Source organism: Hyalella azteca, unplaced genomic scaffold, assembly GCF_000764305.2.
Source record: "Hyalella azteca isolate HAZT.00-mixed unplaced genomic scaffold, Hazt_2.0.2 contig10021, whole genome shotgun sequence".
NCBI classification, from domain to species: domain Eukaryota; kingdom Metazoa; phylum Arthropoda; class Malacostraca; order Amphipoda; family Hyalellidae; genus Hyalella; species Hyalella azteca.
The window spans coordinates 344,014-365,436 of NW_025940074.1; the positions used below are offsets into that span (position 1 = coordinate 344,014).

Sequence of the window (21,423 nt, forward strand, 5' to 3'; positions counted from 1 at the left end):
ATTAGCCAATAAATTATTTTACCAGTGATTTTAATAAGTTAGTATTCCTTACTATGGTGTTCCTTGTCATAGAAAAATTAAATTTATTTCATACAATAGTGAAAAGTCACGAAAAACTTGTAATGAATGACATCAGATTCTTATAATTCAAGGGTATAAACCAACAGCTCATTAATAGCTAAAATTAGGAATAAATACCGTACGTTGGATGTCGAACTTTACTCTGCTATGGTTTTGTTACCCAGATGGCGCTGTTTATTTGTCCCAACCCTGCTGCACCGTAAAGACTCTTGGTCCATCTTACACAATCTAGTTGATATTGCGTATCAGCTGATACTTGTAAACAACGCATCCTCTCCTTACAACCTCTCAGTTCAATAGTTGGCTTCTACATTTCATCATTATGGAGGTCGACGAAGATATGGTGCAAATAGATGACACAGAAAGTGAGGTGAGAAATTGATGATGCTTGATCTGCTATGTGAATTAGGTGATTTGTTTTTCATTATGTGATTTTGTTTGTGCTGAAAAATTTTTTCCGGAAGTATATCTGTTTTCTCATCTGAATAATTAGCTTCCTCTTCATGATTCATGATCACTGAACACTGATCATTGATGAATGGCCTTGACTGTCCTATTACTCATTAGTCCAATACTATAGTCCCCATACCACATATATATAAAATTGGTGTAATTTGGCAGGAGCTTTTCTTTTATGCAAGTTTGGTTGAAAACCATTCTTCAGAGCATGCTTCTTATCAAAAATTGTTTATTGTGTTATTTGTTTTTTCAAAGAGCCAAACAAAATTTCTTGCTGGCGCCCACTGTGCGGAGAGTGGAATGTGGATGAATATTGCAAGATCTTTGGCGACTCTTCAGTAGCAAAATTTACGCCTTCAGAAGATCATGCCGACACATTTAGATTGAAATTCTTGCATATAATATATTTGTCAGTCTTCAGAAAACGATTTAAAAAAAGTAAGGTTTCTGATATGTTGGATGGATCAGGATGCAGTGAAGCTTGACCAGAAATCAGTTGCGATGAGTACCTGCCAAAAAAATGTAAACATCAAGCTTACGATTACGTAGTTGCAATCACATTAGAGCAGTCAGACTGCATTATCACATGTTCAGTTGACACTTGCTGTACAATTGGACTGTTTTTAGCATAAAATTAGTTATTTGGGGTAACACGTGCATGCAACCTTGTAAATAAGTTCGTGGCTTGTAAATAGTTTTTCATTACTCAGCAAGTCAGCATAAATGGCTTTTCATTAAAAATTACCCGGCGATGCATCTTAAAATTACCTGGCAATGCTTAGGGCTTAAAAACCCATATACCGGTATTGGCGACGCTGCATCCATCCTCTGCGCCATGGGCTGGTGCCAGGAGATCAAAAGCAGGTCCCAAATGACATTTCAATGGAATGCAAAGTTTCAACTGTACAATATTCATCATCAAGCAGGGGAAGTGGTTTTTAACACTTGAAATTTACCTTTTGAAAATGAACAAATGATAGTAACTAGTAGTTACTAGTACAAAATACAAATCAAGGGTATTATATATGCAGTTTGACTTTGAAATCTAAGCTTAAAAGTTACTCTTAATATAATTTCAGCATCTAGACCAATTCTGTAGTCTGGAGGTTGATAGCTGCAGGATTTGAATTTTCCTACTTGTCCATGAAATCTCACGGCGTGTCATGTTGAATTTTTAGTACATTTGGAAACTCACAGCCCAATTGTTAACTTTTGTTAACAATTTAACTTTTGTTAACAATTGGCCCAATTGTTTGTTTGCATGAAAATTTATAAACAACATTAGTTTCTTGAAGCAGTTAAGATTTGTTATGGGGATTACGTATTATTCAAGACATGGTTTTAATTTTATTATTTTTGTAGTAGATCAGAAGTTTTATTTTTCAGTTATTGGCTGTGCCTTTGATATTATTATGGATGATTGACTGTAGGACTCATTATTCTACTTTGCAGCTTCTGTTCATCTGGTTTTGGTAGAAGATTGTTATGACAGTTCCATTAAAAAATGCTTTATTCTTGATTTAGTTATTTCTCAATTGATAATTTGATATTTCCATGTTAACAGTTCTATTTGAAAATCCACTATTTACTAGGATTTGTTTACAAGTTCATAGTTAAATTTTCACATCTCTCTTGGATGTGCTGGTCTGAGGTCTTGAATACTCTGTATGAGTGCTACTGTGCTGGTTTTATAGCTTTGATGGCATTCCAACATTGGTAGGTTCTTGGTAAACATTAGTGACAATTTGACAAAGGAAATATTTTCAATATTCACTAATGTATCTAGGAATGGCAAATTGTGATTTTGTCCAATTTCATTGATAAACTTCAAGACTGAATCATGTTCCAAAGCTCTTTGCAGTTCAATCAAGTGTTCTCTGTCTCAAGAGACAACAAAAATGTCATCAACATATCTGCGGTATAGCTCATGCTTGATCTGTACCTTGAATAACACTCAATTTTCCAGTTCACATATATAGAATTCAGCAAAAGTTGGACCCTGCTATCCCTTGCCATCTCTGTTAATTTGTTGGTGAATTTTGTTATCAGGAGAATGGAAGGGAGATTCTGAAGTAAAGAGGCAAAGAAGGTTAATTAGGAATTTTTTTGTATAGGTATGGCTCGCAGTGTTTGTTGCAAATATGAATGCTTTATGTTAATTTCTAATGTTTCTCTGGTTAGTACATTAGTGAACACTAGTTACATCCGGTAAAGCTAGTAGACCAGAAGGGTGTGAGCAGTGATGGGCATAGTTCCACTAATCCACTAACCGCTAAGTAGCACAGCTAACTGTTTCCTTATTGTAAGCATTTTAGCTAACTTTTAAAACCATCAGCGGACCAATTAGCTTCTGCGATATATAGTTCTGCTAACTGTCAGTCCATTAAAAATGTTTGAAAATCTCATCTGATAGAAAATTCAGGTGGTAATATTTGATGCTTAGTATCATTAGCCATGTGCCACCAATCAACCAATCACGTATTGTGTTACCTATATATAATGTAGTAGCACAAGACATGATTGGTTGACGCAGCATTGTGTAATTTGGCAGTCCAGTCCACTTTAAATGTTAGTCGCATAACACGTTAGTCTTACAGTGTCAGGGATGACAAGGTATGTTAACATAAACATGTCAGTCTACTGAGTCTACAAGTTTTTGTAATGGATCATGAAAAAGTGTATAAATTCAAAACAAATTTATACACCAATAGAAAGAGAAAGATTCAATTTTTGTTTTATTTATTGAAGAGCAGAATTGGGTGGCATTGGTGGCAGGGTAGCCTTGTGGTGTTGAGAACGTTGGGTAGGACGCATAGGAAATTAAGAGATTAGAAGATTCAGTGGCAAGAAGAGACTTCTTACCACCAAGAATATCTGATCTCATCCCTTTTGACTATTTTTTATGGGGTTACATCAAGGAAGCTGTTTACATCCTGCCTCTATCAGCAACTCTGGTTGATCTGAAGAATGGTATCACTGCTACGGTGCACTCAGTAACAGAAGATATGCATTTCGTGTGTGGGACGAGGCTGGCTACCATTTAGATGTTTGCTGTGCAGCACAAGGGGGACATACTGAACATTTCTAAATATATTTTAAAAAACTTTGAATCTTTCACTTTCCATTTTATAATTAAATAAATATTAATTTATTAAATTCAGTCCATTGTTTAGAAAAAACCTGTATATGTCAGTAATGAGGGTTTGTATTGTATTAATAGTATTAGTTCACTGTTAGGAACTGGTATGACAGAGAAGAGAAGCTTCTCATAAATTTTCATGGTTCAGAATTGTAACTTGAGGCAATGTTGTTGATGAGTGATTACATAGATATTATGGCTTATTGTGACAACCATTTTTCTCACATTAGTTCCTTCTCAAAATATGGAATGTTCTTTCTAAATCTCAAACATAGAAGTGGGTACAAACAATCTATTAGGACTCCATTCAATCAATGAGAGCAGGCATTCAATTGAAGTTCTAAATTAACAAATTCTTGACCTCAATTGCCCTGAAAACCATTTAGAATGACAAAGTTATAAAATGTACAGGAAATCTATTATTTTTCTACAATTTAACCAGGTTAAAGACTTTGATTTATGCCATGAACACCATTCCTAGAGTTGCCCTGATATTAATATAAGGGTGATGACTTTTATACAACCATGTTTCCCTGTATAATAATTTTATGCACTTTCATTTAATAATGAATAAAATATTACATTCTCGGCCATTTGTTAAGAAAAACTCATGCTCAAATGTTTTTAAGAATTTTATTTACTAGCTGCTAGATAGGTACAAAATTAAACGCAAGTTGTAAAGTTGCACGCATATTGAATTCTACATTATATAGAAAATTGTGAGCATTATTACCTTCTTGACAGTAGGTAATAACTTGGCAATAGAGGATAGTATTTAGATAAGAGTATACGTTTTATGACCATCAATTTTGTAAATATTCTAAGCGATTGTAATCGTGCGCTTTACGATCGGTGGATATACCAATCTGCGATCGCACATTGGTATATCTAACAGCGGTTCGACATTTTACCGCGATTGTCACAGATTTGAAGTGTCATTGATGGTAGATATGTCATTTGAAGGTAGATATGTCATTTGAAGGTAGATATGTCATTTGAAGGTAGATATGTCATTTGAATGATATTATTTTAAAAGGAATTTAAAAGCAAAGAAAACGCCAAGAAAATTCACCATATCGATATTGAAAACGTTTCGGAGTCCAGCTCCATCATCAGTTCCACTAAACTAAAAATGAATAAAATCACTTTAAAAGTCAAAATTCAAAGACAGACATAAAACCTAAACAAGACCTAACATTATATCGAAATAAATAGTACTAGTTTTATGGTGAATTTTCTTGGCGTTTTCTTTGCTTTTAAATTCCTTGTGAACTTGCGATATAAGCAGACTAATGATATAAGTACTTATATTATTTTAAGTTGTGTTTCTTATAAGATTTTTATCATTAAAGTGTGTTCATCACTAGCGTCATTTCCCTCGAGTGAGTGGAATTACATTGTGCAGTTAGAAATATCCAGCTTCGTGCAATTTTATTTATTACAAAGCAGTTTAACACAGTTGTAAAGCCTTGGAATAAATAATCGCCATTTTTATACATGTTTTGGCTCTCCCAACAGATACGTGTTGATTTTTAATGCAAAACAATATCGTTGTCTTAGTTAATGATGTAATGTATGAGTATTGTCGGTCGTCAGTGTAATGTATGTATAGCGTCGGTCGTCAGTGTAATGTATGTGTAGTGTCGGTCGTCAGTGTAATGTACTGTATGTATAGTGTCGGTCGTCAGTGTAATGTATGTGTAGTGTCGGGCGTCAGTGTAATGTATGTGTAGTATGTATGTGTAGTGTTGGTTGTCAGTGTAATGTATGTGTAGTGTCGGGCGTCAGTGTAATGTATGTGTAGCGTCGGTCGTCAGTGTAATGTATGTATAGCCTGGCAGCTTGAAGCCACTGCCACACTGTCCCTGCAAGTGCGTCGGTCGTCAGTGTAACGACGCAGTAAGGCTGGCGTGGTAGTGATGGAGTTGATGTTGAAGCGTTGCCATCGGTTACGTGCATTTCGACGCGCGTCCTGCTCATGTGTTTACCATTGAAGCAGAAAGCGACAGAAAGTTTGTGCGTTTACTGAAAAAAAAAATTGTTGTTGCATTTTGCGGTATAATCCTGGTGCTGTTGAGGCTGGGCTAGGACTTAGGCGTCGTGTTGAGTTGCATTGCATGTTGCTAGTGCTAGACTAGTTTTCTTACCTTCAAGTTGCCGGCGGCGTTCCTAGTTACATGACTTGCATCGTCAAGAGATATCCTACAACTTCATGAGGGTTCAAAAATTATTTTGTTGACGTGTCAGCCTTATTTTTGTTTATAGACGTAATTGTTTTGAAATTTCAGAACAAATTCTAAGCGCAGATTTTCATTCGTAAAGTCACTGATTTATTTATATACCTTACTCATCACCAACTTGTTCAAATATACGGCAATAAAAGGGTTTGCTGCAATGCTAATTATATTATGATCGGAAGAAGTAACAAAGGGTTCATCTCTTAACAATATTGGTTTTTATACAAATGGGAGAATGTCTCTCCAAAAGCCGTTTTGTGGCTTTTGTTCATTATTTACGCACTGGGAGTGAGTGCAGTCGATGGAAAGTAATGTTGCCAGAGTAGCCTAGTTGTGAAGCTTGGCGTGCATACTCTTGGATAGGAGCGAGCCGTATTATTCACTGCAGAAAACACAGAGCATCACTCGGCTGGTGCCGGCTGATGTGAGAGGGTGTGTGGTGCTCGGTGTCGCTTCTCTTGAGACGCACAAGTGACTGCGACGTAGTTCGAGGTAGGGCTGTGCCGGCTCGTAGTGACGCACTATGTACTATCTGACGTTTGTATATGTCTATACAAATTCCTTCAGTTAGTGTTACTTGAGTTCCATACAATTGTTCCAATTAAAACATTCTGGTTGCAGACTTGCAGCCATTCTTTTGTTTTCCGAGCTGGTATTCTCCCTCTGAAATCAGTCACAGTTTTCGACGTAGTGTCCTCAGCTGTACTGATTGGACACTGATAGCCGAAGGGTGGATTCATGTAATGATGTTACACGATTATAATGCAAAACTTGATTCAAAAATACTAATTTTGTACAAATTATAACCATCATTGTGCTTTCAGTTCTGTATCGTGTCGGGCAGCTAATAGAGTTGTGCGAAGCGAAATAAATGTTCTATTTGTGTTGTGTAGCCTACAGTCACTTCGGTTGTAAAGCGACAGTTCTTGTATACTGGTATTAGATTCTTATTTATATTCTTAAATGCGTAGTAAAACTGATGCCGTCGTCTAGCATCACTTATCAGATTAGGCTATGTGTAACAGAATGTAGTCAAAATTTATGATATATCTTTTGCGCAGTTGAATTCTGTGGCCTCTGATATGCTGGTAATGCCTCGCCATCTTGAATTACTGATTTCTTCGTCGCGTTATAAGCTTCCTCGAATTAGCGTTGTTCATGCAAGCAAACGAGTCGGGTTGTGGATGGCTTTATTAATTTTATATGCCATTAAATGGGAATCTCTCCACTTGCCAAAAAAGTGGGCCAATTAAAGCCACAATTTTTTTGAACGAAATTTGCGGTATTTAGTAATAACCTAAGCAGTAAAGTGTACACTTATCTCATATTGGATTTCCTCTATGCATTATTATAACGAAGGGACGTATAGTACGTAGGCAGAAATAGATATTTTTCAATCAAATCTCTTATGTTTCGATAGTAATGTACGATACCACGTCTCAAGCCAGTGGCAGGCATCTTCTTCAATTTGTTAATGCGGGTAATAGATAAATGTACATGATCTGAGAAACGTTCTACATTTCAGGTCAGCCGAGCCCCCAGCAAGCGCGGCAGGAAGCCAGGCAGGAAAACAGCCAAGTCCGACATGAAAGTCAAACTTGGTGAGCATAACTATATTCAAGTAAAAATTCCATGTATCGTTTTCGAATCGTTTTGATATAAATAAAATAGGTTATGTGTTATACTAGTATAATTTACTTGGAACGTATATGCATTCATGTTCTCTAGGGACTTAGAATTCTCGTTCTTCTTCCGCTAAAGACAGTGCTCTGGTGGAAACGAGTGCTCTTCGCTACGAGAATTAAGGTTTGCGTCCGCCAGGCGAAAAGTATTACCGACATTCTTACGCATTGATTGGCCGAGTGTTGTACACAGGCCGCAAGTATGGATATTCTGACGTGTTGACATTTACGGTTGCAGAACGCAGCCGCCAGAGTGCGCGGGAGTGCAGGGCGCGCAAGAAGCTGCGCTACCAGTACCTCGAGGACCTCGCCAACGCCAGGGAGAAGGCGGTGCTCGCTCTCTATCAGGAGGTCGAGCAGGTGCGACGCCATATTTGCTTATGAAAAATATGTTGTGTGATTTGTTGGTCAGGAGAGCGTGTAGCTTTATTGTGTCAGATTTACGTATGTTTTATACTAATCGTCAGTATTAAACGCTCATTTGGTTTGTCCCCACTCACTAAGATTGTTGTGGCTGCAAGTGGACGGTAAAGAGTTCATAAATATTTTCTAGTGTTTGTTAATAATGTATCTCGTTATTAATACTAAACTCATTTCCTGCATATTAATATATTACGATCTTCTCTTAAAATTTCAATTACGATTTTAAATTATTACGATCTTCACTTAAAATTAAACGGACTGATAATATAAGTACTTAAAATTTGTAATTTTATCTTTCGTACAGATTTGTAACTCAATTATTCATGACTAATTTACTGGTACACTGTGCAGTACCGGGAGTGGGCGAAGGAGCTTGATGAAGGCCGCGTGCCTGAAGGACTCACGAAAATGATTGAGGAAATGCAGAAGAACAGCCCCTCCGACCTGGAGCCTTCGGCGGTTGCCCAACTGCTGCAACAGCCTTAAGCCCTCGTTCCGCTTCGCTGGTCTTATTGCTGGTGCCATAGCCTTGATCTGGTAGCTGGTCCTAAGTCCTTGGTCATGTTGCTGGTCTTAAATCCTTGGTCTGGTTGCTGGTCCTAAGTCCTTGATCTTGTTGCTGGTCCTAAGTCCTTGATCTTGTTGCTGGTCCTAAGTCCTTGATCTGGTTGCTGGTCCTAAGTCCTTGGTCATGTTGCTGGTCCTAAGTCCTTGATCTTGGTGCTGGTGCCATGTCCTTGATGTCGTAGAACTTGTACTTGCCATTATACTGACCACCGTCAATGCCACTTGCATCGCCGGCCTTCAATAAAAACGCGCCCTATTTTGCAAACAAAACTGAACAGCAATTTTTTAGCGAGATCAAAACAGATTTGTTGTTATCTTATGATAATCTAAATCTACAAATCGTTGTCCAGACCGGTATTATAGTTTTTATTGAACAACGGCGAGTTAAGTGCAGGATCTGCTAAGTGAGAACTCGTGTGTCATTGAGGGTAACTGCCTGCGTTCTACGGGGAGAAGTAATAACTGGTGGAAAAAAGTTACGTTTCTCATTAAGTACAGATTCCGAAGCCACGGAAAGTTCTATGAAGGTACGCGTTATTTCAATGTTAATATGTAAATAACGAAGAAAGTATCCCAGCAAGAGTGACAGGTTTTAAGATGTAAATTATATGTTTATTTTATAAGTGCTACATGCATATGTGATTATTTGAGACAATTTCACGAGCCAATTGCCTAAAGCGAAGACGACGAATATGTGAGTATTCAGACTTGGTAAAAATGATATGGGTGCTCACCGTGTAAAATTCTCACTTGATCGGCTTGATCAGTATAACCTGTTTCAATAGATCGGTTATCACTGGTGTAAAAAAAACCTAATCGAGTACACATTCACTAAATCGTGGCTTTACATCGTATCATTGGGCAATTCTATTTCCGTCCGTAAATAGTTAGCACGAACGTGTCAGGAATCTATCATTACTCTGTGTGTCTAATGATTATTTTTAAGGTTCCGTCTTGATCTTGTAACGATACTCTGGCTACACTTTGTTGGGTGGGTTATTGAAGGCTGCACTTCAATGAACTCTTCTTTAACGACTCTAAACGAGTTAGTGTTACTTGAGAAAATCTATCCGTATTCATGAACCCTTCCCCTCCGGGGGGACTTCTGACGTGTGCCTGTGCGCGTCAAAAGTCCTATGGGATTTCGCGTTCCTAGGGGGATTGTTCCTGAGCGCCCCACCGCTGAGCCCGCGGTGTCTGACTGCAGGTCTCAGTTGTGGAGTTAAGTTATTATGTAGGTAGGATTCCTTACATTTCCCTTCTCTGTCTCTCTCGTGCGGGCGGCCGACGTCCCGTGTGAGCGACCTCTTGTTCGAGTGTCTTAGTTTCTGTTGCTTTTCACCTGTCCCTCCTTGTCACTTCGTCTCTTTGAGATGCTAACGCTGCTTCTTTCGAGCCAGCTTCAGCGGGCTGGACTTCTGAGACCTTCCGCCTCTTGTGGGTGATGAATAATTGAGACCTTCCACCTCTATGGTGATGTTCATCTTGACTTTCGGTGCGAGATAGCTAAATAGCTGAAGCGCTAGTAAACATTTGGCCACTAAACTAAACTAAACTCATGAACTCTTCAGAGCGCTCTGAATCCCCTGAAATAACTACGGTTGTGAAGCTGAATTTTCTTTGGAAAAAACCGTGGATTTTGCTGCGTGTGTCGAAGTTGATGAAAATGCGTCCACTTTGACGCTAGATATTGGAAGTTTCAATTAAAATATTTTTATACCTTCGTTTTTCAACCCGCAAAGAGTAAAGCTACTTCAGAATCTTGAATGCCTACAACTTCAATAAAATGATATATTTCATTATACCCGATAATAATGGAGGTTCTATGTTGTAAGCCAATTTATTTTCAATGTTAAGAAACAACATATTTGTCTTGAAACAAATTTATTTCCATAAAAATAGACAAGACAGTACATGTCAAGATAATACAACTGTTTCACAAACTATTGGTGACCAACAAACCTTCAATTCGTGTGCTGTCATAATGGAATGTTATATAAAGTTGTACAGTAAAACAACACGTGCAGCATAAGTAAACTACGTAAAAGAAGTTGTAGGTTATACCGTCCGAATCTCCTAGCGGTTGTGTAGACAACACAGACTACCTCGACAGGCAAAATATAGGACAACATTTTCTGTGGTCCTATTTATATCAATAATTTTTTACGACACAATCTGAAGAAATCAAGCGCTGCCGTCAATGAACAGGTCCCCATTTCGTTCGCAACACGTCCTGCTCCGTCACAATTCTATGCACACTACAAATCAAATTATTTGCAGCGCGACAGTCGTTTGTTCGCCAATCTTCGGGATCCAAAAAGATCATACAAGCTACTATATTGAGTTAAAAACCTATAACCTCTGTCCAATAATGCTAGAAGTCACGAGGAATAGACTTGGAGAGCGACCGAACGAGTCGTGAACAAATTATAACTTGTGATAAGAAACCTGTAAGAGTGTGAAAGCTACCACCGAAATAAAGGGAGTTTAACCTGCACCAACAACACAAAAGTGACAATACTGAAAGCAAGCTCAGGAAGTGACTGCATGATTGTCACTTCCTGAGGAGACAAGAGTCATATTGGTCATTTTGCAGGCTATAGGACACCTGCAATCGCAATACAGATACGATTATTTTAGACATCACTGCATGTAATAAATCAGCATATATTCGTTCACAGGAATAATTCACTTCTATTTTAATTTGGCAACTTATAAATCAGAATTATTTTTAATTTAGAAGATTATGCCTTTTCCTTGCACCTTAAAATTATCAGTCGAAGGGAAGATCAAACAGACTGAATATAACAAGACCGATAACGCTCGCGTCTATATACTGTATGTTGAACGATGCTAATATCTAAAAACAAAAAAACTTTAAGGTAAATGATGTCGACCAGAGAGCATTTGGATCACCTGAAGAACGATCTCTGGAATTAAGCGTACGATGTGGAAATGATCCGTACGAAGCAATGGGTTAACAGAACCCACTAAGTGATGTGAGCAAAACAGACAAGATTGAGAACCATAGAATTTGTCCGCACAGAACAACCAAAATAATTTTTCCTCTTCACTGCAATATTCACTAATTACAACATGAACTATTTAAAAGAAAGTTTACTTAAGTATTGAAAGAATCAGTAACTCGAATCACAACTTGAAGATTGTACAGCTCAATTAGAGGGAAAGTGAAATAATAAGGGAAAGTGGTCAATTAATATCGACCCGCCATAAGGTATGACGTGATCATATACCAATACATAAACTATATGAGCAACATAACTATGGTATTTTAAAATAAATTGAAGGGAAGGTAGCAGAATAAGATGAAGCAAGGGGAGCTTTAATCCGGGACACTTAATTTAGAGTAAATTCTCACGATATGTTATTGCATTACAGCAGATATATTCTGATGAAATACAACAACATCATTACATCAGATATATTCTGATGAAATACAACAACATCCACCATCTCTGCCCAAGAAAAAGGCATTCTCGTAGTATTGTGACGACAACTCGACAGAAGTTAAGACAAAATCCAACGTCTCGTGAAGGCTCGGGTTTGCGATGGAGCCCGTCGGCTACGTGTTGTCGAGGCTCTGGAGTGGAGCGAATCAGGCAGTTTTTCCTGTATCTGAAGCAGAACGTAGGGTTTGAAGAAGGTATCGTTGATGCCTCCCTGACCGATCATATCAAGGAGTATAGATTGAATTTAGTTATAAATTAGAGAAGATTTATTCAGAAGACCGGTAATTAGGCTACAGCATGTTAAGACACAATAAGTGGTAGAGAGACATTTCTTTTGCAGCCTGATACAACAAAAGTTAATAAGATTACATAAAAACGCTAATATCTCGTGTAAATATTACAATTTGCATTTGTGTAGCTGTTGAACCATACCCGCACATTGTCATGCAGTAGTTGGGATCAAGACATTCCGCAGTGAAGGAAGAGAGCAATTAGATTGAAGCCGAGATCTGTTTTCGAGACAAATATTTTGCGGCCAACCATCATGGATCAAAAGCCTTCATTCGTGAATGAATTTGAATTTCGAAGACAACATGAATGAGGGACTTCTACTATCCCGAAATCACTAAGCTTAGTGACTTGATTCACTTTTCGAAACAAAATACAATTGTTTCATCTTTTTTGAAAAATTTATTTTAAAAATAATGATAACTTTGCTTTGTAATCTTTTTTGGTTCAATGAACCGACGATTTGAAGTTGCACATCATCTCACGAGAGCCATGACTTAGATATGAATAGAGCTGATATATAACAACGCGTCTGATTTACTCATGAATATCCCAACAAAAGCCAAAAACATTAAATACGACTGAAGAAGAATCACAACTGCAGCAGTGGCAGCTGTCATTGGTCGTCGATAAAGTTTCGTGTGTCATCACGTCAAACTAGCATCCTTAGAATGCTAGCATCCACGTCAAACTAGCATCCTGGTTAGAAGAATTGGAAATAAATCTGCAAGCATCGCACATTGGCGACATTACAAGAAGTCGCTTCAGTAGCGATGCAAATGAACTTGAGATGGTAGTAATGTGGCGCATTTAAATATCATTTGTTTGAAAAATGTACAGGCAATAATAGCGGTGAGATTTACCGCCATTCTAATCTATTCTCTATACAAAAAAATACATGCCAATCATATAACGACCAGAATCATGTCGACGCTCAGGTAATACAACAACACAGAGCCTTCGTCGGTAAACCAACTGCCAAGGCCAGCCTAAAATAAATGTAACAATGTAACTGCCAAGGCCAGCCAAAAATAAATGTAACAATGTAATAATTAATCAGACGTGAATAAAATATACAAAACTCATGAATCACACAAACGTGCGTAACAAACTATAAATAAGTTGGACACACAACAGTAATGGCGTAGTGAGCAACTCCAGATTCTTAGCTGTAATCGTCAACAAAACAACAAACACAATCTTAACAAGTAAATGACCTAATAAGAACTAATTGGATCTCTGAACTATAAAGATGTATTAGTATCAACACAACCAGGTCTCGGATGCCCAAAGTCAGGAGAAGCTGTAGAATTGACCAAGGGATCCAGACTAAGTTTGCGGTTACAGAAATGTATGGTTTTATTATGTTTTTGTTCCACGACCTGAGACTAGTTTTGTAATGAATCAAAAACGCTATATCTAGACATAAGCCGAAAATAATAAATGGTATCAGGAAATATGTAAGAGTTAGAGAGAGAGGCCGCTGTACCACATGCATGAAGCATGCATTCTAAATTACGAGGCTCTTCATTCAGAACGATATAGAATAACTGCCCAGGAATTACAAAGATAATTGGAGTAAATTGAACTGTTGAAACACATAATGCGGTCCCCAGAAGTACAAAAGAAGAATCGCACATATTAATTTTATCAAAAATAACATTCCATCGTCAATAATTCAAGATTCACTCCGAGCACACGTTAATTGACTGCACAACTAACAAATTTAAATTTATTAGTTTTCATTGTTCCATTTCATATCAAGGAAATTCATAAGGTTTGGTTTTTCTTGAGAAATTTCCTCTATCAAACAACGTAATCAAGATATTCTAGTATGACAATTTCAGGGATTACAGTATATAGGTCCATCAAAGGGCCGACCTCTCCAGCGCAGGCATCTCGATCTCCACAAGCTGTCACGTCGGACCGACAAAGTTTATTTTAAGCGCTTCATCAAGTTCTTTACAATCCATCCAGCATTAAAAACTCTTCCCACTCAACCGCAAAGAAAAAGAGTACGATTATCATAGATACTGTCGCCGTCTGATTGAAATTCAAGTTAACGTAAAATATAAGTTAATAAAAGGTACGTAGGGTTAAGTAGATGGCCAGCAGCAGCAGGCTCCTTCTAAACATAAATGATCAGCGTTTGGAATAGCGATAGTGTTCATCTGTTCATTATGTTGAGGAGCTCGAAAAATAATTGTTATGTAAAACAAAGAAATAATATCAGTGATACTCGACCATGAGAGTAAATGAGCTAAAGGAAGTATCGTGATCAGAGATACATAGACCGAGTGCAGCAAGCAATAAGAGGTAAGTCTTTCATTGGTTATAAATAATAACAAGAACACTAAATCATAAAATAATCACAAATACACTACCAACAAACTGACTGGATCTACCAATAAAAAATATCGGTAACATTAATACGATGGTTTAAACAAAGTTAATGCCCAGCAGCCAATGAACACAGATGCCAAATGCCCGTGGTTTCAAGATGGCTAACGATACGATTAATGTTAGTTTCGCGTATAAAATATTAGCTTGAATCAAAGTTGGATCAAAACTTAACCGAAGTCAAGTGATACATCAACAACTTGGTAATGTTGCTGATGCGGAGCGACAGTCGTGCGAACACTTCAATTGGTAGATCTCGAGCGACCGCCAAGCGGTCACTTCGAAACAATCAGCGATTCCACTCAGTAAACGCAACCATTTCAGACGAACGAAATAATGTTTCATATTTCATAATTAAATATTTCATAATTGAATATTTCATAATTTAATATTTCATAATTAAACATTTCATAATTGAAAGGATATAATCTAATTCAGTTTACCACTGATTCTGATCGTTAGTAGTTTAGTCCTCAAACAACAATAGACAAGTTAGAGAGAAAGAAAAAGCAAGAAGTTGATGATTATGAAACATATAGTGAAAAGAGAAGCTCTTCAAGGAACCCACGCCGTTTTATAATAAAATTAGCGGTTATAAAAGCCAGGTTTTAACAGCCATTATTTCATGAAGAAATTTATGTTAAAAGACAGTATTGATACATAAAATGTTCTCGATTAACGGCACATGAAAGTTATCTGGTAGAATAGATGCTCTCAGAAGCAGACAAGCAACTGATAGCGAAACTAGAATAAGTTATGGCTGAGGTTGATGCAAGAAAATGTGCAATCATGGAATTGGAATATTTTTCTCCGTGAATGTAATAATAAATAACGTAACAACTTTTGGTTAGGAGCTACGAACACAAAAGATGTCACTGGAAATTACCAATAAGAGACAATCCTTCTGACCCTTGAATCATTTTTCCTTATAGAGCTGTTTTGCAGTCACTTTCTACATTAGTGACAATGAAGAGTTTAATCTATGCAGAAAACCATTCAACTAATCTCACCGGATTCAGCGCAAGATCTAGCTATAACTAATATGATTAACCACAAGGGCAGGTATCAATATATGCTCCGGCACATTTCATATTAATGACGCTACATTATTAGTATACACTTCATTTTCTCTATATCGCAGTAAATAATATAATTTAGTTGCTGGCTGTGAACAATCTAATTTTCTAGAGTCTTCAGTGCGTAAAAGGCAGTCCATTGAACTGACGTCTTCATTGTTCAATACACAATTCAAATTACATCAGTTTGTGTTAAACAATATAATATCTATTATCTTCAATGCGTTGCTGATCATCTGGCTTGTCGCCGTACGAAGCATAAGGAACTTGACCAGTGGCCATACTACTTTCAAAACTCGCTAAGTGAACGTAAGTACTTAAGCTCCATTTTCTTGTCTATGATTTGTGGATTTTGCTTGAAAGGCCGTCAATGATTGGCTAACGAACTTACGATCTCTTAACTTTTTTTGAAAGTATAGGCCCAGATAAAGTTCTCATTTGTGGACGACAAGATGAGAGAGTTTGTCGGCGGTAGGCGGCGAGTTCTCTCGCTTGCCGTGGACTATAGCAAAGCCGTAGTCCGTCTCCTCGTCATCAGCGTCTGGCAAGAGAGTGGAGAGCTAAGGTAGCAGAGCGCAACGTGACTTCTGTATAACCCTCACTAGGATAACTAATCGCGTTGGATCGATCACCGTACAATGTATGCCAGGACTTCCTGCAGTCAAATTCATAGTATAATAACTATAGTAAAAAATAAAATAAGAGAAATTTTATTTTACCCACCCAATGAAAAATGAGCAGTGGGGTCATTTAATCTTTTGATCAGACTGCGGGAATTGGACAGTGAGTTAGGTGGTCGCTGTGCCTGTGAATATCATTGATCACATTATCATTAATTGAACACCAAGTATGGGTGAAAAATAAAGAGTAGTGCCGTTTGGCACGATTCAGCGCAATTTCAATTGGCAAGTCACTGGCTTTCCTTTAGAGAACAATTAGCAATGAAACTTCAAATATACCGTAATACCAATAGTAAACACACTGGTAGATATTTGCCTGTGCTACAATAACTGAATAAGAGTAAATAGTTTGGGTTGTATCAAAATTAAGGGCATGACGATGAAGTCAGTGGTCGTGCTCAAAATCAAGGGTGGGCCAATCAGGAGTGACTTCAAAATCCAGAAATTCTTAGCAAGTCTGCCTCTAAAATTGAACTAATTACAATTGACATCAAAGATGTAAACAAGCAGCTGAGCAGACAAATTAATGGACATCCATTATTGCACTTCGTTGTGAGGCTATATGCCTTGAAAGGAAACAAACTAAAATTGAATAACATTTTTATTTTTGCGTTATTTATATGCATTTTCAAGACTTTCTCATGAATCATGGCTGAGTAAAAGAGGTTTTACCATAATTGTTATAGAAAAACCTAGACTGTGAAGGTAATTTATGAAGCAACCAACAAGCCACAAAAATATTAATTGTTCTGCAAGCCACCAAGTGTTAAACCATTAACTAATGTAAATATCACCCAAACATATGTAATGTTACCCAGATTAGTGTGTCTTATACACAGCCAAAATCATCCCTCAAGGAACTTGTAATTTGTAAACAAAATATGGCTCATTTTTGGATGGATTACATCATGAAGCTGCAGGACCATCAGAGAGAATAAAGGATATTACTGATTTTTCTTGGAGAGGAAGGAATAAAGTTGGATGCTCATCAAAAAGATCCATTAATTTAACCATACTTTTCTGCATTTTCATTATTTGCAATTCATAAGAAATGTTTTATTAAAATTACATAACAATAAAGGGAAGGATTGACTTGAGCAAAAATCTTTGTAGAAATTTTCCCAAATAAAAAAAGATGCCTTACTTCATTTTTTGAGCTATGATTATTTTTAGATCAAAGTTTATACTTCAAAATGATGATGTTCTGTATCCAAGCTATGCAAAAGCTGAGTAAGAGAATAAAGGAACATAATTCATTTACAACAAAGATGGCTGAGAATAAGTGAACATCAGGACTAAGGTGAGGCAGGCACTTGAAAGAACAACTAGCCACATATAACTATGAAGATAGCCAGCTAGCCTAGCTCAAAAGTTTTCACAATATAAAGTTAATTCTCCTGGAAGAGCATTCTATAAAATTCCTCCAACCAGTATCAATAAATCACCCGGCATACTCACCAATATTAAGAGGACGCTTCTCATCAGAGTGTGCTAGCACATCAGCAGCAACAGAAACCACTGAGAAGAGCTTTGAGAAGCGCATGGATGACACCAACGCCACAGCTAGCATTATGGTGCAGATGGCAAACATGCTCTCTGTGTTACTGATCATTGTCTGGTTGTGTAGCAAGAGCAGTCCACTACATGTCAAGATGTTCATAGGGACTCGGAACCAGTTCATAATCCCGGCTCGGAGTTCTTCAGGGATAACCTTGAAGAAAGATGCAACATCCACACAAATTTGTTAGCTGTACTTCTTCAACAAAAAGCAATTGTCATACATTTTTTTCACTATAAACCAGTCTCTTTGCTTACATCTGTAATGGCTTCATAACAAACTTTGCATTCTTCGTAAAGGCAGCACTATCTTAAGGTTTAAATAATGAGATATAGATTGCATTGAAGATGAGCTTACCTGAGAACGTAGATATCCAATTGAAGGAAAGTACATTCCAACAGAAACTTCCAATAATAAAAATGCTGCATATGTGATGGACTTAAGGCTCGAGTTTCCACTTGTTAGAACACAAATAGCCATAGAAACCATCGCCATAATCACAGCAAGGGTAAGAAGTTTTGCTTCAGAAACTTTTTTGTGCAGAAGAATAGCATAGAGAGACGATCCGACCATGATGCACACCATGAAGGAGGCAAAGACCATGCCTAGTGGTGTATCATTGTGTTCATCCAGAATAGGAGTCCATTGGAAGACAAAGATGTACATGTTTGCTTCAAAAAGTGACTGAACAATACCCAAGTAAAGAATTTCTTCTTTGAAGATAATGGTTCGCAGACCCTCCATGCAAGAATGTCGTAAATTGTTAGCAGTATTGCCATAATTTTCTGGCCAAGTCTTGGCAATGATGATGCCAGATAACAACAAAAAAGGGATAGCAAACATAAATGGGGCAACAGGTCCAAAGTGTAGTGTTTCTGCCACAACATTAGCAAATATTCCAGCATTAATGGCAAGAAGGCCATTCCAAAAGGTTGCTTTTGAAAGAGTTACTGAAATCCACTCAGAAGGGAAGTCATGGGTTTCAGTGTGCTCATACACATACCATGACTCAAATGTTGAGAACAACATTGAAGTTGAAATGCCACCAAAGACACGACCAAGAAACAGCCAAAAGAAACTAGAGCTCAATTTTGTTAAACAACAGAATGAATAGATCAAACAGAAAGCTAATGCCATTTTCTTGCGCCCAAAACGATCAGCTATAGGGCCTGTGGTAGTACCAAAGACTACACTACTAGCAAAGCCAACAACATAGAGAAGAGCAATCTGATTACTAGCATAGCCATAGTGTGAATATAGTTTATAAACATAAGGCCCTTGTAGCCAATCAGAGAATAAAGCCATGAAGTAGACAAGGAAAAAGGAGTACTGGAACTTTTTAAAATGAGGGTTATTTCCTGATGCAATTTGTTGCTGAGTTTTGCTGGCAGTAAATTGTAGAATCAAGGCACCCAAAACTAGCACACAGAAAACAGGATATACCAACATAGTGATAGACATTGTGATAGGAATTAGAAAATTCAAGGCAAGGTTTCAAGTGAAGTATATTGGAGAAGGCAAAAGGAAGCACTCAACACATAATCAAAATTGATAACTATTTTTTTGTTCTTGTTTAGAATTCTTTTGTCTGGAAATGAAGGAATATTCATTAATATTGGTTTAAAATAAGTCACAATAATAACCTATCAACTGTCAGCAGAATGAACAGCTCAACAGTTTAGTTAAGACCTTATTGTATACCTATCTGCTGATGTGGTGGAAAGTGCAGTAGGTTCATCAAACCAGTGATGAAAATTAATTTTTGTCTCCCACAATATTCAAGGACTTAGAAACATGTAACATATGCACAATATCATTATTTGGAGATGATCAGTAAAATAACTCCCAATTAAGAGAATATTTTTACATGTTCTCCAGAAGAATATAAATAATGATAGCTAACTATCAAGCGCAATAAATCAAGGATTCAACTAATGCATTGCATTAAAGGTGGTTTGAATACTTGGCATTTTCTGAGTTTCTGTTTGGACAAGCCTGGTATCTGTGGTCTCCTGTGCAAATCGGACATTTAGTCTTAGCTGTACAATGCACCGTATTGTGGCCAAAGTCCTGACAGTTATAACATTGCCAATGCCCATGGGCAATCTACAAAAAGCCAGACTGGAAAGTGTGGTACCATCAACTGGGGTGACTTCAGCCACACCTACAACAGAAACAAATGGCAGTAAAACAAAATAATGAACGTTGGCCAAAGTGAGTGGTTTACTTTTGCCACCGGGGTGACTTCGGCCAATGTTTATTATTTTGTTTTGCTGCCATTTGTTTCCATTGTAGGTGTGGCCTTTGAAGTCACCCCAGTTGACAGTACCCCACAAAAACTTACTCAGGCAGCTGTTTACCTGCAATGGTCAACTTCATGCACTGAGTGGGGACTTCATTTCTGCCTTTCATGATTCTTCTAACTGATAGCACAGTGGAGTAAGGCTGCTTAACTCCATGAAAATTTCATCCATCTTAGTCTCCAAACCAATAGGTCCAATGACTCCATGGGCAACTGATTACATTTGAGGCTTCCCGCATCTTATAGCCTTATCCCATTATCCCCAATAGCTGTAACTGACAGAAGTTTAATAAATTGGTCTTCACTTAGGGTAAATGCACCATATTCCGACACTGTGGGTAATTTCGACACCCCTCAACTTTTTCTTTTGTATTAAGCTTGGTCTTAGTTTCATGCATGTGTAGATGGTTGAAATAGTGACATCTTATGACCTTATGACGAGTTTTAGGATGTCGTAGTCCACGGTCACGCTGATGCGCCGCCTTCGTCGTCCTCCGTCTCCGAGTCGTCGTCGGGTGTAACGTTGGACGTGTTTCGTCTATTTGCCCTCATTTGGGCACGCTGTTGCAAGATGCTGTTGCATCAAACTATTGCGTGCAAGATTTCCGCAAAACACTAGGTCTAGCAGAAAATGTTAAGATCCACAAAACGAAAGTCCAAGTCAGCCTAGCGAGAACATCAAAACATGTATGAAAGTTGATAGTTGACCTTGCTTACTAAATAGTGACAAACTGTTTGTGTAGAAAGAATATTATGGTTTGAGACCTTTAAATAAGTCTGTGAATATATTAGGAATCCTTTAAGTATACTTGTATTTGCTGATTTTAAGTGGTAAATACATTAATAGATGATTGATTTAAGAGAGGATTTTAGACACGTAAAAACTATTTCCGACATAGGGTGTTGGAATTACAAATTACGATTTTGAAGAGCTGTCGGAATTAGTCTCACAATATGCCACATTTAGTCACACACAGTGTCGGAATTCAGCGATTTTGTAGATTTGAATTCTAAAGGCTTTTAAAAAAATATGGCAACAGTTTGTGACGTTTCATCATTGC

General features: G+C 37.5%; 2 protein-coding genes across 4 annotated transcripts; one reads left to right on the forward strand and one right to left on the reverse strand.

Moving 5' to 3' along the window:
• Positions 1-299: 299 nt before the first annotated feature.
• LOC108674446 (REPTOR-binding partner) lies at positions 300-9,735 on the forward strand. The gene is made up of 4 exons (XM_018162398.2): positions 300-451; positions 7,442-7,517; positions 7,837-7,958; positions 8,373-9,735. Exons 1-4 carry the CDS (start codon positions 404-406, stop codon positions 8,505-8,507), a joined length of 381 nt encoding a protein of 126 aa, XP_018017887.1. The 5' UTR covers positions 300-403; the 3' UTR covers positions 8,508-9,735.
• A 720-nt stretch (positions 9,736-10,455) lies between these two features.
• On the reverse strand, positions 10,456-19,689 carry LOC108674426 (molybdate-anion transporter). 3 transcript variants are annotated; one of them, XR_001931044.2, is made up of 4 exons: positions 18,418-19,685; positions 17,961-18,213; positions 16,546-16,627; positions 16,249-16,363 (listed from the first exon to the last, which is right to left on the reverse strand). XR_001931044.2 is itself a non-coding variant. In XM_018162383.2 (3 exons), the coding sequence occupies exons 1-3, from the start codon at positions 19,519-19,521 to the stop codon at positions 12,205-12,207; spliced, it is 1,377 nt and encodes a 458-aa protein (XP_018017872.1). In that variant the 5' UTR covers positions 19,522-19,682; the 3' UTR covers positions 10,456-12,204. The 3 variants fall into 3 exon arrangements, 2 of the variants coding, with proteins under 2 accessions (XP_018017872.1, XP_018017864.1); XM_018162383.2 differs by lacking the exons at positions 16,249-16,363; positions 16,546-16,627 and adding an exon at positions 10,456-12,224 and having other exon boundaries at positions 18,418-19,682; XM_018162375.2 differs by lacking the exon at positions 16,546-16,627 and having other exon boundaries at positions 18,418-19,689.
• Positions 19,690-21,423: the final 1,734 nt, after the last annotated feature.

Bases quoted from the DNA above. Each gene is read 5' to 3' on its own strand.
- LOC108674446 (XM_018162398.2), top strand. From the start codon at position 404: ATGGAGGTCGACGAAGATATGGTGCAAATAGATGACACAGAAAGTGAG. The intron at 7,518-7,836 runs GTGAGCATAACT...TTACGGTTGCAG, and splicing joins CGACATGAAAGTCAAACTTG to AACGCAGCCGCCAGAGTGCG. The intron at 7,959-8,372 runs GTGCGACGCCAT...TACACTGTGCAG, and splicing joins TCTATCAGGAGGTCGAGCAG to TACCGGGAGTGGGCGAAGGA.
- LOC108674426 (XM_018162375.2), bottom strand. From the start codon at position 19,521: ATGTCTATCACTATGTTGGTATATCCTGTTTTCTGTGTGCTAGTTTTG. The intron at 18,214-18,417 runs GTAAGCTCATCT...TCTTTCTTCAAG, and splicing joins TTGGATATCTACGTTCTCAG to GTTATCCCTGAAGAACTCCG. The intron at 16,364-17,960 runs GTGAGTATGCCG...CTCTCTTGCCAG, and splicing joins GAAGCGTCCTCTTAATATTG to ACGCTGATGACGAGGAGACG.